Genomic DNA, 18154 nt, shown 5'->3' with positions numbered 1-18154 from the left:
ATGGATACGCCTAAATAAAATGGAAATGGCTGGTGATATCAACTTCCTGTTTGTGGCACATTAGTATATGGGAGGGGGAAAACTTTTCCAGATGGGTGGTGACCATGGCGGTCATTTTGGATCCAACTTTATTTTTTTCAATGGGAAGAGGGTCATGTGACACATCAAACTTATTGAGAATTTCATAAGAAAAACAATGGTGTGCTTGGTTTTAACGTAACGTTATGCTTTCATGAGTTATTTACAAGTTTCTCTTTGTTTACAGCCATTGACATGTCTCAGAGGTTAACACGTGAGAAGTGGATAGAGATTGTGTTGATGTTTGGTGAACGCAGTACCCGTGTCATTGCAGCAGATTTCAATGCAAGACACCCTACGAGACCACCCATCTCCCATGCTACAGTTCGCAAACTGCTTGCCAAATTTCGTGAAACAGGTTCAGTGTTGGATTTGCCGCAATGTGGACGCAAGAAAACGGTCACTAATGAAGAAACATCAGTGGCTGTCCTAGCTTCATTCAGCAAGAGCCCACAGTGTAGCACTCGCCGCATGTTATTGAAGAGTGGCATCAGTCATACATCCCTTCGGCGGATATTAGCTACTCACAAATGGCACCCTTACAAAATCCAGCTGCTGCAGCATCTTGACGAGGATGACCCAGATCGGTACACTGAATTTGCAGAATGGGCAACACAAAAACTGGAACAGGACCCTCAGATTACACAGAGCATTATGTTCAGTGATGAGGCAAACTTTTTTGTGAATGGTGAAGTTAACAAACAAAACCACCGCTATTGGTCTGACACTAACCCACAGTGGATAGATCCCTCCACGACTGTTGGAACACAAAAATTGATGGTATGGTGTGGTATATGGGGTTACAAAGATAGTGGGGCCATTCTTCATCAATGGAAACCTCAATGCCACTGGATATCTGAAATTGCTACATGATGACGTGTTGCCCTCTTTATGCACTGAAGATGGCACGTTCCCTGAGTTTTTCCAACAAGATAGTGCACCACCACATTATGGGTGTCAGGTCCAAGCATTCCTACATGAACAGTTTCCTGGAAAGTGGATGGGTCGTTGTGGGCCAGTTGAATGGCCACCAAGGTCTCCCGATCTGACCACCTTAGACTTTTATCTTTGGGGTCATCTGAAGGCAATTGTCTATGCTGTGAAGATACGAGATGTGCAGCATCTGAAACAATGGATACTGGAAGCCTGTGCTAGCATTTCTTCTGCGGTGTTGCTATCAGTGTGTCAAGAGTGGGAGAAGAGAGTTGCATTGACAATCCAACACAATGGGCAGCACTTTGAACACATTTTATAAGTGGTCATAAACTTGTAAATAACTCATGAAAGAATAAAGTTACGTTAAAACCAAGCACACCATTGTTTTTCTTATGAAATCCTCAATAAGTTTGATGTGTCACATGACCCTCTTCCCATTTAAAAAAATAAAGTTGGATCCAAAATGGCCACCATGGTCCCCACCCATCTGGAAAAGTTTTCCCCCTCCCATATACTAATGTGTCACAAACAGGAAGTTAATATCACCAACCATTCCCATTTAATTTAGGTGTATCCATATAAATGACCCTCCCTGTAGTTTTGGACATTTGGATTCTTACACTTGCTTTGCCTGTTTAACAAAAATGGTGTCGATTGGTATATTTCTCTGAAATTCCTTTTCAGGTTTGCCTAAAAAGCATAATAAACCGTTTCTATTTTGAGTATAGCTGCAACTCTAATATTAAAAAAAAAAATCTCTAACAACCCCTTTAAAATAGTTACATTAAGCAAGCCTTACCTGTATGCAGGCCCCAAACTTATCATTACACAAGTTGCAGAGAAGAGCCCAGCGACTGCTGGGTATGTGAGACACTTTAGTAATGGGCTCCATCTTTTCTGGACTGCCAATGCTCACCTAGGAGAACAACAATATATCATTATTACACAAAAGGCTCTGCAGTAGCTGCAATAAAACCTCCCACTAAGAAGAGTGGGAGTAAATATACGAATAAGAAGCAAAAAAAAATGCTCGAGAAATTTATATTTGTTCATAGCGTGGTAAATTCTTACATTTAGGTAAGATGAAAACAGGAAATGCTCCAAGTATAAATATACTGTATATACAAATAATTTTTTTAATGGAAGCCAGTGGCAGACACATTCATTCTCAACAATGAAATTGCAGCAACAAGAAGGGAAGTCATGGGATCATGGAAATTACAGTACTGATAGACATTTTAATGATGTGCAAATGATGAAAAATAATTTTCGAAACATTTCGATTTAGTCAGTATCAAGTATGAGCACCATTTTTTCAAAGTGTCTTAGATCTGTTTTTCAACACGACAGTGCAAGACTGCATTTTGATTGTGCTACTGTGAGCAGCGTGCGTGGCTTAAACATGCCACCATCGCCTGTACCAAGACTTGTCTCTCATCAAGCATATATATGGCATCATTAGTTGGTAAAAAAGGTGCCAGCAGAAGATCTTGATGATTTGATAGCAACCAAGACGTGCAAGTGTGTATATTTCTGCGCTCATACTCAATACTAAATAAATTGAGTTGTTCTGAATATTTTCTTTCCCTTTTTTCATCATTTGCATATCACTAATATGTCTATCCCTCCTATGATTTCCATAGTTCTACAACTTTTCCTTCTTGGTACCATATAATATAGATAAGCGTGCTCTACTGCAAGAAGTTACATTCGTGCTCAGAAGATAGACATCGGAAAGGTTGTCAAACTTTGGCACTGAAACATGGATAAAGTCAGAATGGTTTCGTCAATGGTGCTTATTAAACCAAACAGAGGTATGTGTAATATATATATTAGTATGGTTATCTGTTTGAGGGAATGTTGGCCCCACTAAAGAAGCAGGTCTAGTTACGCTGCACTTTCCCTTCTTGGTGTTGCAATTTCAATGATGAGGAGCATATGTATCAGTAAAGGAATATATACAGCCACACTCGAAAACCACGTTACCAGTGTCCAAACATGTGTAGATGATATGGTTATCAATTGAATAAAAATGACTGACTTTACTTAGAGAAAGAACATTTAATACCTCAGGAATCCACAGAGCACAGCTGACATGGACCCACTTGGTGCCACTGCGTGTGGGCTTCATAGCCCCTCCTTTCTTCGGGCACAATAAGCACTTTGGCTGTACCCCTAAGGCACAGGTCCGGCACAACCAACTTCCTTCCGGCACTTTCAATATGCCATAACATGCCTGAAACCAAGGGAAGAGAGGATCATTAGCCTGCAGCATATACAGGATCAGGGCATCTCCAAAATAGAAGGACCTATGTGGTTTACTGAGGGAAAAGTACCTACCAAAAGATGCATGGGAGGACCCCACAGAAAGCTACTGTAGCACGAACTGATGAAACTCCATCCACTTCTGTGAGTGTATCAGTGTAGTGAGCGACATCAGCAGAGAAGGGTGGGCCTGCCTACTGTGCGCCTGGGCACTAACTTTAGGCAGAGTTTGCTCTGGGAATCAGAAGCGGTGAAAGTTTCCAACATGCAAATCAAGGGGGCATAATGGTGCTTAAAGGGGTTTTCCCACGAACAAAAGTTCCTTTTAATCAATGGCCGTGTCTGACCATGTACTGAACATACCACAGCTCCTGGGCAGTGGCGGAAGCAAAAGACCATACAGACAGAACATCAGGGGATCACAGAGGATTCATTTTGTGAGGTAAAACATTTCACTGCCTGTTTTAAACAATATTTTACCTCACAAAATGAATCCTGTGATCCCATGCTGTAATATCTGTATTGTCTCTTGCTTCCTCCCCTGCCCAGGAGATGTGGTATGATCAGACCAGATTCCGTACACGGTCAGACACCGACAATTTTTAAAATGAACTTTTGTTTGTGGGAAAAACCCTTTAAGCTCCTGTCCACGCCAAGGATACATTCTCTGCAGCCCCCTCATCTTCATACGATGAAATGTTATATCCTCAGGCACTATACCAGTAACAGGTGCAGTGCTAGTATGATATTTACAGTGTCTAAGTCCCCTATATCACAGTATAGTTTGAAATGCTTTTTGAAATTGACAGACTCCCTTTAAAGAACACAGTCTGGGGGAAGAGGGTGTGCGGTTACATGCACCCATCCGCCCTGCGACATGATTGCGGAGTGCCAATGACAGCCGGGGGTCAGCTGAAGACCCATGTGCCTGCCACAACGGTGCTCCTGTGAAGACCAGACTGTGGCTGGGCTTCGCAGTAGACTGTGATTTTTGACAATATGCTTCTGTACTATGGTATTGCTGTATGTAGAACAAGCAATAACACGACTAAAAATAAATTTAGAAAAAAAAAGAAAAAGCTTAAAATCAATTCACCTCCTTTGTTTTATTAAAAATATAGAAATGAAAAATAAAACATTTGGTATTGCTGTGTCTGTAAAAGTCTGATCTATCAAAATCTAAAGTTAAAAAATAAAAACATCAGAATTGTGATTTTTTTTGGTTACCACAACTCTGCCATAAAACACAATGGGAAGCGATCAAAACATGATACCAATCCCTAAATGGTATCAATAAAAATGTCAGCTTACCATGCAAAAAACAAGCCCTCAAACAGCGCCATCCATCTAAAAATATTACAAGTCTCGGAGAATGTAAAAAACAAAAACCTATATAGCTTGGTATTGTGATAATTGTGCTGATCTGGAGAATCATATTGCGCGGTCATTTTTTAGAGCACAATTAACGCTGTAAAAAAAATTAAAAAAACAAAAACCTTCACTTGGAATTTTGTTCCCCCTTTTCAGTACACTGAATGGTAAATGAATGGCATAATTCAAAAATAATGCTAGTCATTTAAAAAAACAAGCCCTCTTATGGCCATGTCGGTAGAAAAATAACAGAAGTTATGGCTCGTGGAATAAGGGGAGGAAAAGACAAAAGCACAATTACGGGTGGAAGTCTTTGCCTCAATGGGCAGAACCTATACAGTATTACAGCCATACCCAAATTCAGAGCACAAGTTCATTATTCAGGTTCCTGCTAAGTCCCGTGCTTATCTGCACATTATTTAATTATGTCATTACATTTCACAGAAAATCTATTTGGCCTTAACCATACAGCAGACAGCCGGGGAATGATGTCAGGCCTCCATCCCGCTTCTTTACCAAGTGCGCGGTGTCAGCCATGAAGCACGTATTGGACAGGCCTGTCATCACTCACATGACGTGAACAGTTACAATCTACGTCTCAGTGTCAAACATCTCTTAATGCTAAGAAAACACGTTTCTTATCAACTTTAACCAAGACGACTATTTGTCTCTATCACATACATTACTGTCACCAAAAGTGCTGAACCTCGGATTGCTATTATTAGTCACATGACCAGCCCATCATTAATCATCAGACCATGGATATTATGAATACTGTACAGTAGGCAGCATATGCTGTATAAAATGCGTGTTCGCGGTGTACACAGTGTGACGGGTAATTAATACCGGGAGGATGACGACTGTGACAAGCCTGTCGGCGGCTTATAACCCCATAACCACAGAGGCCTCAGATCACCTTGTACTCCATCAAGCGCTGGCTGAAGTGGTGACAAGTAATCCTGCATTACTATGTTACTCACCATCTCACAGTCAGAGGAACTTGGTATCCAACACATGCCAAGAGAACACTATCCACCTAAACCCCTTCCCAACCTGCCAATTTTCTATATTGTGTGGTTTTTCATTTTTTCCTCCCCTTCTTCCCAGAGTTAGAACCTATTTATTTTTCGTCCACATCGACGTATGAGAGCTTTGCAGTCAGATAAGTTGTAGCTTTAAATGACACTCCAGGTTTAGTCAAATAGCATAAAAAAATAAAATGCATAGTTGCAGTTGTTTGAGTTTCGATTTCACACCATTCATTGTGAGGTAAAATGACTCTCCAGGTTAGTACAATTGTGGCGAAAACAAATATATATTATAGTTGTACTTTGTTATTTTTATTTATGTAGAGGGGGGAAGAAAAATTCAAAAATTTGCAAAAAAAAATAAATAATCCACTTGTTTTGCCATTTTCTAAGATGCGTAACATTTTCATTTTCCAGCCGATGCAGCAGTATGAGGATGTGTGTTTTGAGTGGGGAGCTGACGTTTTTATTGATACATATATTGATTTATGCATTTATTGGCAGCACCTCTGCTCAATTGAAAAGTCAATTCACCTTCGAGTAAATGCTCCCAGATCTGCAGTGGTGCACAGCCAAGTGAATGTGAATCATCAAATCGAAGAAAAAATAAAGGTAGCACTCACCAATTTGTCTGAAAATATCTTTTATTTCTGCCAACAATTCATGTTAGCAAGCGGTGTTGGACGGAGACCCCGAAGGGTGTGCAGGTGGGAAAGAACTGAGGACAACGGCCGTTTCGCTGCCTTCCGGCGCATCAACTGGTCCAAGGTGTCATGAATTTCGATAGATTTTTGCTTTTTTTTTTTTTGCTGCGTTGTGTCATCCAAAAAAAACACAATTCTGTTTTGTTTTTTTCCGCTCTTCTGACGTCATTTACTTACAGGTAACTTAATGTTAATCAGACTTTTATGGACACCAATACCAAATATGCTTTTTTTTTTTTTCATTTCCTTATTTTTAAAGGGGGGTGATTCCAATTTTTGGAATTTTTCTTATTGTTAGTGAAAACGGATTTATTATTTTTTTTTTTTTATCAAGTACAATCATTATATCCCATACAGCATACTGAATGATTGATGGGTCTTCATATATATGGCTCATCCATAAACTCAGATCAAGCTTAACCCCTTTACAACCCAAGGTGGTTTGCACGTTAATGACCGGGCCAATTTTTTCAATTCTGACCACTGTCACTTTATGAGGTAATTACTCTGGAACGCTTCAACGGATCCACCTGATTCTGAGACTGTTTTTTCGTGACATCTTGTACTTCATGATTGTGGTAAAATTCATTTGATATCACTTGCGTTTATTTGTGAAAAAAAACAGAAATTTGGCGAAAATTTTGAAAATTTTGCAATTTTCAAAATTTTAATTTTTATGCCCTTAAATCAGAGAGATATGTCACGCAAAATAGTTAATAAGTAACATTTCCCACATGTCTACTTTACATCAGCACAATTTTGGAGCCAAATTTTTTTTTTTATTATTGGGGAGCTATAAGGGTTAAAAGTTGACCAGCGATTTCTAATTTTTCCAACAAAATTTACAAAACCATTTTTTTTTAGGGACCACATCATATTTGAAGTCACTTTGAGGGGTCTTTATGACAGAAATTACCCAAAAGTGACACCATTCTAAAAACTGCACCCCTCAAGGAGCTCAAAACCACATTCAAGAACTTTATTAACCCTTCAGGTGCTTCACAGGAATTTTTGGAATGTGGAAGAAAAAAATTAACAATTAACTTTTTTCACAAAAATGTTACTTTAGACCCAAATTATTTTTTTTCCGCAGGGGTAACAAGAAAAAATGGACCCCAAAATTTGCTGTGCAACTTCCCCTGGGCAAGCAGATACCCCATACGTGGGGAAAAACCACTGTTTGGGCGCACGGCAGGGTTCGGAAGGGAAGGAGCGCCATTTGACTTTTTGATTGTAAAATTTGCTTGAATAATTAGCGGACGCCATGTTGCATTTGGGGAGCCCCTGATGTGCCTAAATAGTGGAAACCCCCCACAATTGACTCCATTTTGGAAACTACACCCCTCAAGGATTTTATCAAGGGGTATAGTGAACATTTTGAACCCAGAGGTACGACACAGAATTTGACAACATTAGGTCATCATATTGAATAAGCTGTCATTAGTCTTGAGCTCAAGTGCTCGCTACTTGAGTTTGCATCGGGTACTCAGGTATGCACCATGTATCAAGGGTGCTCGAGTCGCCTGCATGTTTCACAGTTATTAGACACCCAAAAAAAAAAACATGCGGGGATCGCTCGTGCATGGCAGGCAATCCCCGCAAGGTTTTTTTGGCCGCGAAGCATATGGGGCGGAGACTCGAGCACCCACGATACTCAATTCATACCCAAGCACAAGATGCAAACTCAAGTAGCGAGCACTTGCGCCCAACATTGGTTGCCATATCATTTTTTTTTTTTTTTTTTTTTTTTACTTTTGAAAAAAAAAAAATAACCCTAACCCCAACCCCAGCGTTTAATTTTTACGCCGTTCCTAGTGTGGTATAAGTGATTAGACGACTTTATTCTTCGGGTCGGTGCGACTACAGAGATACCAGAATCATATCGGGTTTTTATGATTGACAGCTGTCGCACACTAAAAGACGCATTTTTTTGTACAATTTAGTTTTTGCATCGCCATATTTTGAGTGCTTCACAAATTAATCCGTAAAAATGAAAAAAAAAAAATTTCCACAAAAAAATTTCTTTTTTCATTTTACGGATTAATTTGTGAAGCACCAGGGCGTTCAAAATGCTCACCACCCATCTAGATAAGTTCCCTGGGGGGTCTAGTTTCCAAAATGGGGTCACTTGTGGAGGAGCTCCAATGTTTAGTCACACAGGGGCTCTCTAAACGCGACATGGTGTCCGCTAACAAATTGGAACCATGTTGCGTTTGGAGAGCCCCTGTGTGCCTAAACATTGGAGCTCCCCAACAAGTGACCCCATTTTGGAAACTAGACCCCCCTGGGAACTTATCTAGATGGGTGGTGAGCATTTTGAACCCCCAGGTGCTTCACAAATTGATTCGTAAAAGTGAAAAAAAAAAAATTCCAGAAAAATTTTCTTTTTTCATTTTAATTTGTGAAGCACCTGGGGGTTCAAAATGCTCACCACCCTGGGGTCACTTGTGGGGGAGCTCCAATGTGATTAGACGACTTTATTCTTCGGGTCGGTGCGACTACAGAGATACCAGAATCATATCGGGTTTTTATGATTGACAGCTGTCTCACACACACGCATTTTTTTTGTAAAATCTAGTTTTTGCATCGCCATATTTTGAGAGCTATAATTTTTCCATATTTTGGCCGACAGTCATGTGATGGCTTGTTTTTTGCGGGATGAGTTGACATTTTTATTGGTGCCATTTTCAGGCACGTGACATTTTTTGATCCCTTTCTATTCCGATTTTTGAGAGGCAGAATAAACAAAAACCAACAATTCAGGAATTGTGTTTTTTTAACATTTTTTTATTCTGCTCCGCGTGTGGTAAAATTGATAAGGCAGCTTTATTTTTCGGGTCAGTACGTTTACAGCGGTACAACATTTATATCGCTTTTCTACGTTTTGGCGCTTTTACACAATAAAAGCTATTTTATAGAAAAAAATATTTTTTGGAATCGCTTTATTCTGAGAGCTATAACTTTTTGATTTTTCGGCTGATGGAGCTGTATGCCGGCTTGTTTTTTGCGGGACAAGATGACGTTTTCAGCGGTATCATTTTTATTTATATTCGACTTTTTGATTGCGCGTTATTCCATTTTTTTGGGCAGTACGATGATAAAGCATTGCTTTTTGCTTCGCTTTTTTTTTTTTTTTTTTTTTTTACAGTGTTCGCTGAAGGGGTTAACTAGTGGGACAATTTTATAGGTCAGGTCGTTCCGGATGCGGCAATACCAAATATGTGTACTTTTATTGTTTTTTTTCATAATATTTATTGATGGGTACATTATATTTTTATTTTTGGTGGATTATTTTTTAAAAAAATATTTTTACAATTTTTTTTTATATTTTTTTTTCACCTTCTGACAGTTTTTTTATTTTTATACTTTGTCCCACTCTGGGACTTTCACTTTTTTCATTCTGATCGCCTGCATAGCATAGGGATGGAGCACCATCCCTGTGCCATGCAGGCTCTCAGCGCTGCACAGTGAGAAGATAGTTTGGTCATGTACTGCACATGACCAAAAATCTTCCTGCTGTCTGGTGACCCGGATGTTGTCATGACGACATCGGGTCGTCATGGCAACATCCGAGAAGCCGCCGCAGACAGCGCTGGAGGCCGGAAGTATTGCGATCACCTCCCCTTAGGGGGTTAATATGCCGGGAGCGGTGCGGGACCGCTCCCTGCACATTGTTCCTGGGTGTCAGCTGTGACAATCAGCTGACACCCGGCGGCGATCGCGCAATGACATACTAATACGGGTCAGGCTCTTAAAGCCCAGGGCACTGACGTGTATTAATACGTCATGACTTTAAAGGGGTAAAAGGAAAAACTGCTGCCTAATTAATGGCAATCATTACTATGCTATAAACTGAAAAAGGGGCTGCGACAATACTTGTCAGAGCAGTTTGCCAAATTTAACCACCCCCCATAAAAGGTAACAAGTTAAAGGGAATCTGTCACCAGGTTTTGCTACCTCATCTTAGAGCAGTATAATGTAAAGAGACCCTGAATCCAACAATGTATCCCTTAGATTACTGGGTGCAGTAGTTGTGACACAGAGTAGTTAGATTTAGAATGCAGCAGAGCTGAGAAAGCTAATCCCACCCCCACCAGGCTCTCAGTGTACATATCTATAGACAGTGAAGTGCCCATCACAAGAGGGGGTATGTCGGACTACCAGTGACCCTGCTCTAGTCCAGAAATGATATGCTACTGGTGCTAAAACAATCATTACAAATAAAACCAGAGCTTGATAAGCGCGGCATCACTGAAATCTGTGTTTTAACCCCTACCTCGTGCTGTCTTCAGATTACATAGCAAAAACCTGCTGACAGATTCCCTTTAATACATTGTGCAGTCTATAAGACCAGAACACATGACCAATATACCTTACCTGATGTACACAAATGTTACATTTATCACAGAAGACCATTTCATTGCCATCCTCTCCATCTGGGGACTGGCAAACATCGCATACGACATCCTCGTCATATTCTATTCCAAGGCCTTCCTGGGTCTCGATGGCATGGTTCATATTGTCATAGCACCTCTGTTCAAACTCCTCCATTACTCGCTCCATGACGTATTCATCCAGTTGTGGCATGCCTACAAATCAACAAATTAAGGATGAGCCCTCATCGGGCACTATGAAGGGATGAGAAGACCTTTCACAATTGTGTTGTAGGTTTCATTAGGTCTAATATGGCAGGAGGCATAGAATGGCGTGTAATGTTATTCTTCCTGTCAGAACGACAAACCCCACGGGGATCTGCGGTGTGATGAATCCTGCACAGTTTTGAGTCTTCCACTATGATTGGAAACCACAATTCATATATTAATAGAGACTTAAGCCTCCCAATCCTGTTAAATTCTCCACAAAATACAAAAAAACTGCCGCTTTTAGCAGTGTCTACTTGTGCTTTTTGGAAAAGGGGACCAGTGAACATGAAAATTCGCTTGCCCCGTTTTTTGGCCTATTATTGCCATGGAGCCATCTTACACCTTCACAGTTTGTTTGTTGTTTTTTTACTTTGAAATGTCTGATGCAGTTTTCTTAAAAAAAAAACAAAAAAACTTTAAGGCTATGTTCACACAAAACTCAAAATTTTTTTTGAGGTAGTAAAAAAAACCCACAAGATTTCCAAGCAAAAACAGCCTCCGGAAAAGTTCCTACTTTGGGAAGTTTTTTATCCCCTGAAGAGTTCGGATGGCGTTTTTTTTTTTTTTTTTTTTCAGTCTTTTGATTGGACAGTGCGGAGAGGTTCCCTTCAGGATCCGCTTCAGAGAAGGGACATGCACTTTTTTTTCCCACCAGGAGTTTTTCAAACAAAATCACTTCAGGAAAAAAAAAGGCTTTTCATATGATTAGTAAGATGGAATTACAATATAAATGAAATGGAAGAGGTTTTCAAGAGTTTTTTTTAGATTTTTGAAAATGCTAAACTCAAAATAAAGAAAAAAAAAAATCCTCAAAAAACATATGCACATATCGTTCTTAGAAGCGCACAGTTCCCCTGCCTCCCTGCTTGTCACGGGGGTAATTAACGCTTTGCACTCCTGAAGATTGACAGCTCGGTCGAGAGGCTGGTCCTGTCTGCGTGCTATTACATGCTGCTAGCAAGGGCAGCATCAGAGAAACGCAGACGCGGCACTGTTCCCGACAGCTTCTGAGCAGCTCTTGCAAACTCTAAGGCAAAGAGCTTGTAAGCGCACTCTCCATGCCTAGGAAACAAACTATCTACTATTTATACACTGCAGAGGCGGCTGGTAACCAAAGCAACAAACAGCATAATATGGAAAATACTTGCGTACTGGAGAAAGGAGAAGATTTTTAATAAGAGGTTCATTGCAAAGTTGCTTATTTTTACAAGCCCTTTGCAATCTTACCCATTTAAGAAGATGATACAATCCTTTTAATGAGATAAAAACTAACCCCGCATGACACTTCTTTTACATTTCTGAGACTGCTGCAGATTCAAGGAGAACTTTGATCATTTCAGGTTTTCAGTAAAAAAATGTCAGGGGCCATGGGATATGTGATCGAAATTAAGCCCTTTTATTCTAGAAATCAGTGATTTGAGATTACAATCTTTCCCAAATTTTAATAGCATATATATAAGTGAATTGTTATTTTCCTTTTTCATGGGAGAGATCACATAAATAGGACAAACCAATTCTGGCCTTTACCAGCTCTGCACAGGAGATCCTGGCTTCAGCCTATATAACAAGTGTCAGAAGATCAGTTACAATTACCCATGTCTCTGAATTCTTCATTAATCATCTCCAGCCAAGTGACATCCATCTCATTTAGGTCATAGCGACAAACACCATCTGCCAGAGTGTGGATATCAACGTATCCCAGCTCAGGAGGATCTGACCCCGATGAATGGATGTATTTTCGAGGTCTAGTGTATGAGACCACCTTGTCTGTCTCAGCAATAGCCCTAGGAGAATAAAGAGATATAGATTAATGAAAATGTAGTCCCGGCATCATAAAGTATTGCTAATCATTTTTATGAATTTCTCATTAAAGCCGACTTTCCTTTATACAATATTACACCTTGTTCTTAACTCGAAGGGGTTTTTTAGGTTACCAAAAAATAACACTCTTAAAATCAAAGTAGCTGATCAGTTTATACCATAATCAGCATTCATCATACCAAATAACCTGTACATATAGTCAAAAAAAATCCAATATCACACAAAAAGGAAAAAAAATAATGCTTAGACTTCATCATCACACTGCGCCCCCTGCCCAGTTAAAGGATCGAGGCCTCGAGAATCAGCAAAAAATGGGATTCTTCCTAGGTCTAAGTGATGCCATATTGTCCAGAAGCCTCCTGATGAAGCAGGGGAAACACGTAGAGGCACAATAGTTCCTTTAATATCTGGAATATAGGTTGCATTGGGGTGAGACATCGTTGAGCGGGGGCGCCAGCTGCACTGAATTTAGTGTGCAAACCTCCACGGCTAGGCAGGGCTGATAACAGGGAATAATAGGGAAAAAAAGGGAGGTATTCCAGCTTCAACGATTTGCAAAATGTATTAAACATAAAAAGAATCCACGGAAAGGTGGGCACAGCAACGCGTTTTGAATACAAGCCCATAACTGGACTAATAACTAGCTAATCTAAAGTGCCAAAGTAAACGCCCATTTACACAAGCCAATAAAACTGTGGAAGGAGCGTTGGAAGGAAAAGCTCACAGAAAAGGTAGGCTACGTGGCCATGAGTATTTTGTGTGTTATTTCTGCTGCATATTTCAATGCTTAAAAACCAAAAAAGATTACATTTCCTGCACGGTGGGTGAGATTTATGTAAGTTCAAGCCCATTGTGTTTTTTTTTTTTTAAATGAGCAAAACGCTTGTTTGTCGAGTGCAGCGATTTTTTAAGCTTGCTGAAAAATCATTGATGGTGGGCGCACATGGTCCTGAGTGAGCCGGAGATGTGCCGCTGATAACACCATATTGCAGGTTGATGGTTAGCTCATGTGTCAACTCATCTGTACAGGCCAGTAAACCACCGCCGATTGATTTGCATGTTGCCAATCGGCCAGTCGTAAGGGGCTATAAGACCAGTAACTAATTGCCACCGTCAGTATTATATAGTAGTGGTACACATAAATCAGTGCTTGTATAAACGGAGATCAGTTGGTATTTAATGGCTTACCTAAACTACCAGCAGTTCCAGTAATCAGCATTTATCATACCTAGTAACCTAATCCGTACGTAATGTAAAAAATGAACGCCGTCTACCATCAGACAGAGGAGAGGAAGGAAATACCAAGTAATGATATGCAGGTAAACAGCTGCCGTGTCTCCGCAGGAGCCCTCTAAACAAATCTGAATGTGAAATAATACACAGGCAAGCACACTGATTTGCCTTCCCACGCATGCCTGCAAACCGCTGTTACAAGTCATCGCTTCACAGTTTGCAGTCCCTCAAAGTGCATCCAACGCTGAGCCTAGACTAGAAATTAGACGTCAATTTCCACCTTTCAGGCACAGCTGGGGACTATCAACTGGCGGCTAATTTGTCCAGGAATGATTAGAACCATGGTGGTGGCAAACTCCAGCAAAATGCATGCTTTATTCAATAAGCCCAACGAAAAATAATGACATGATCAGTTCACCAATCATAACATTTCATCACACGCCACACTATTATGTTAGGAGAGAAAGTCAGGGCATCCCAGGCCAACTACTTATTGGGATTTCTATCCACCTGCCATAGGCTAATATTTATAGAAAAGCTGGATGGCAACCAATACTCCCATTATTCTAGCTTCCAAAGGTGTCATCCAGCTTTCCTGTAAGGACTCATCCATATGTCGGTTGCCTTCACGAGTGAGAAAAACTGACAGCGTTTCAGTGATTTTTGGTCAGGTTCATCCGAATTTGGTCCCAGTGTCTTTATTTTTTTCACATGCAAGAAAAACGATGTCTTTTTATATGCAACAGTCCTTGAAAATCTGACTGCACTCGGATGCCATCAGAGTGCTGTCCAATTTTTTTCATGGACCCATAGACTTGCATAGCCAGGTCTGATCAAACACTCAGATCAAAATCAGACATATCTCCGCAATTTTGCACAGACCACTCGGTCCGCACAAAACCACGGACATATGAATGACCCCATTAACAATTGTAGGTACGAGTGCCAGTCGTGAAAAACACGCATAGCACTCATATGCTAAAAATGGATGTCTGAAGGAAGCCTTATACTGGATGTGAAATGTACATAAGAGGAGACACACACTTAAAGGGAACCTGTCATCATGAAAATGCAGTACAATCTGCAGCCAGCATGTTATAGAGCAGGGGGAGCGGAGTAGGTTGATATATAGTTTTGTGAGAAAAGATTCAGTATAACCTGAGTTTTCATCATTTAAACCCCCATTCATTCTGGGATTTTTGGTCCAGTGGGTGGTCCTATCAGTGACTGACATTATCTCTATGCACACTTACAGAGAAACCTGTCAGTCACAGATAGGACCACCTGCTGGACCAAAAATCTCAGAAATATAAAAGGAAGAAAACACAGGTTAAACTGAATCTTTTCTCACAAAACTGTATATCAATCTGCTCACCTCCTCCTCCTCTATAACATGGTACCTGCAGATTGGACTGCATGGTGACAGGTTCCCTTTAAAGATCTGAAAAAGAGATGCTAATCCACGAGGATGCTGCAATGGCAACCGTAAAATCTGCCACCCAGCCTTTCCAAAAAAAGCTACGGTAAAAACTGGCGTTCTCCAGCCAGATGTCCCATCAACAATAGTGGTCATCTGTGAGACATCAGCATGTGATCTCATCCCAGGGAGTGACATCCTCCCCTTACTTAGAGAAAAATGGAAAGTCTTTACAGCAGAGATTTATAGCGAGGTTTGTAGGGAGAAATATTGGCCCCTCTGTGATCTAAACATTTATGTAGGAACTTGTGTATTTCTTCTTCTACTTACAGGTGATATTACTTCACTACAAGCACATGGGGTATACTGTGGCTCGGAACAAGCTCAGCATTCAAGGGGTATTACAATTACTACAAGTTAGCACCAAATCAACACAGAGACCCCCTACACGTTCAAAAGACTTCCCTCAATTCTGCAGCATTTCTGCAACAAAACTGCATGCAAAACATGCAGATTATGCAGCAAATATCAGTGGGGTTAGACTGTCTAAATTAGCCCTAAATCAAATCAGTTACCCCCCTGGCATCTAAAGTAAGGTAAAGCCAATGGAGTGCCAACCATGAAGGGACACCGGAGTGCTTCCCCTGGGTGATTCTGCTTGGTAGTGGGCAATACACTTGTCAGTAGACTTATTTCAGCAGCATCAAAAAGAGAAAGCTCCACAATATATTATGGCTAAAACCTTATCTGCAGGTGAAGACAAACTGGAGATAGATTTAGCGAAATGCACTAGAATGTAACCAGAATGTGCACAGCCAAAAGGGTCTTCCATGACTTACATTATAGGCCTGATTCATCAACATCAGCGTTGTTCACACTGGCCTTGATGAGGGAGTGTGCTGGAGGCAGATGTTCCCGATTCATGAAGAGGCGCACGCCTCTTCATGAATGTGAAGCACCTGACGAGAACCGTGTGCTACAGTCACTGAGACTGAGATGACATTTTTGGTATAGCCACAGATCGTCATGAATTAGATGAGTTGGGGCGCCGCACGCCCGTCCAACTCCCATTTTGGCGGAGCTGGGAGAAACTGGCATGAGAATGCTAAAATTTAAGCACAACTCCGAGTCGCACCCAAATCTTGTGACTTTACAAAGCTTTTACACCAGAATTCTGGCACAAAAGCTTTGATGAATCGGGACCTATATATTTATTATGCATTGTAGACAAGTGGAAAAAGGTGTGGTTTGATTTAGAAAATGGCAAGTACTTTGGTGCAACTTTATCCCATAAAGTAACCTAACTAAGAGATAACATGTCAAACAGCATGAAGCACTAAAAAACAAACTGAGCTTAACTTACCCCGTGCCAATTGGCTGCAGCACTGTCAACGTGATGTCACTCCTGCAACCAAACCATAGGGCCTAGGGCAGCGGTGGAGAAACCAAGCCATAGGGCCTAGGGCAGCGGTGGAGAAACCAAGCCATAGGGCCTAGGGCAGCGGTGGAGAAACCAAGCCATAGGGCCTAGGGCAGCGGTGGAGAAACCAAGCCATAGGGCCTAGGGCAGCGGTGGAGAAACCAAGCCATAGGGCCTAGGGCAGCGGTGGAGAAACCAAGCCATAGGGCCTAGGGCAGCGGTGGAGAAACCAAGCCATAGGGCCTAGGGCAGCGGTGGAGAAACCAAGCCATAGGGCCTAGGGCAGCGGTGGAGAAACCAAGCCATAGGGCCTAGGGCAGCGGTGGAGAAACCAAGCCATAGGGCCTAGGGCAGCGGTGGAGAAACCAAGCCATAGGGCCTAGGGCAGCGGTGGAGAAACCAAGCCATAGGGCCTAGGGCAGCGGTGGAGAAACCAAGCCATAGGGCCTAGGGCAGCGGTGGAGAAACCAAGCCATAGGGCCTAGGGCAGCAGTGGAGAAACCAAACCATAGGGCAGCGGTGGAGAAAGCAAACCATAGGGCCTAGGGCAGCGGTGGAGAAACCAAACAATAGGGCAGCGGTGGAGAAACCAAACCATAGGGCCTAGGGCAGCGGTGGAGAAACCAAACCATAGGGCCTAGAGCAGAGGTGGAGAAACCAAACCATAGGGCCTAGAGCAGCGGTGGAGAAACCAAACCATAGGGCCTAGAGCAGCAGTGGAGAAACCAAACCATAGGGCCTAGAGCAGCAGTGGAGAAACCAAACCATAGGGCAGCGGTGGAGAAACCAAACCATAGGGCAGCGGTGGAGAAACCAAACAATAGGGCAGCGGTGGAGAAACCAAACCATAGGGCCTAGGGCAGCGGTGGAGAAACCAAACCATAGGGCCTAGAGCAGAGGTGGAGAAACCAAACCATAGGGCCTAGAGCAGCGGTGGAGAAACCAAACCATAGGGCCTAGAGCAGCAGTGGAGAAACCAAACCATAGGGCCTAGAGCAGCAGTGGAGAAACCAAACCATAGGGCAGCGGTGGAGAAACCAAACCATAGGGCAGCGGTGGAGAAACCAAACCATAGGGCAGCGGTGGAGAAACCAAACCATAGGGCAGCGGTGGAGAAACCAAACCATAGGGCAGCGGTGGAGAAACCAAACCATAGGGCAGCGGTGGAGAAACAAAACCATAGGGCCTAGGGCAGCGGTGGAGAAACCAAACCATAGGGCCTAGGGCAGCGGTGGAGA

The 18154-nt window shown here is 41.8% G+C and overlaps 1 protein-coding gene across 5 annotated transcripts in view; it reads right to left on the bottom strand.

The window, feature by feature from the left end:
• Nucleotides 1-18154, bottom strand: part of JADE1 (jade family PHD finger 1) — a 69479-nt gene that overhangs the window by 19050 nt on the left and 32275 nt on the right. For all 5 annotated transcript variants that reach the window (XM_073641594.1, XM_073641611.1, XM_073641602.1 and 2 more), the window contains exons 5-8: nucleotides 12619-12809; nucleotides 10760-10971; nucleotides 3083-3250; nucleotides 1814-1930 (exon numbers count right to left, since the gene is read on the bottom strand). In XM_073641594.1, the coding sequence (XP_073497695.1) occupies nucleotides 1814-1930; nucleotides 3083-3250; nucleotides 10760-10971; nucleotides 12619-12809 (688 nt within the window). The remainder of the gene's footprint in view (nucleotides 1-1813; nucleotides 1931-3082; nucleotides 3251-10759; nucleotides 10972-12618; nucleotides 12810-18154) is intronic.

This window comes from Phyllobates terribilis, unplaced genomic scaffold (genome assembly GCF_046119375.1).
Source record: "Phyllobates terribilis strain yellow unplaced genomic scaffold, ASM4611937v1 Scaffold_1__5_contigs__length_1240528914, whole genome shotgun sequence".
NCBI classification, from domain to species: domain Eukaryota; kingdom Metazoa; phylum Chordata; class Amphibia; order Anura; family Dendrobatidae; genus Phyllobates; species Phyllobates terribilis.
The sequence above is the reverse complement of the archived record's forward strand: the minus strand, read 5'-3'. Positions and strand labels throughout refer to the sequence as shown.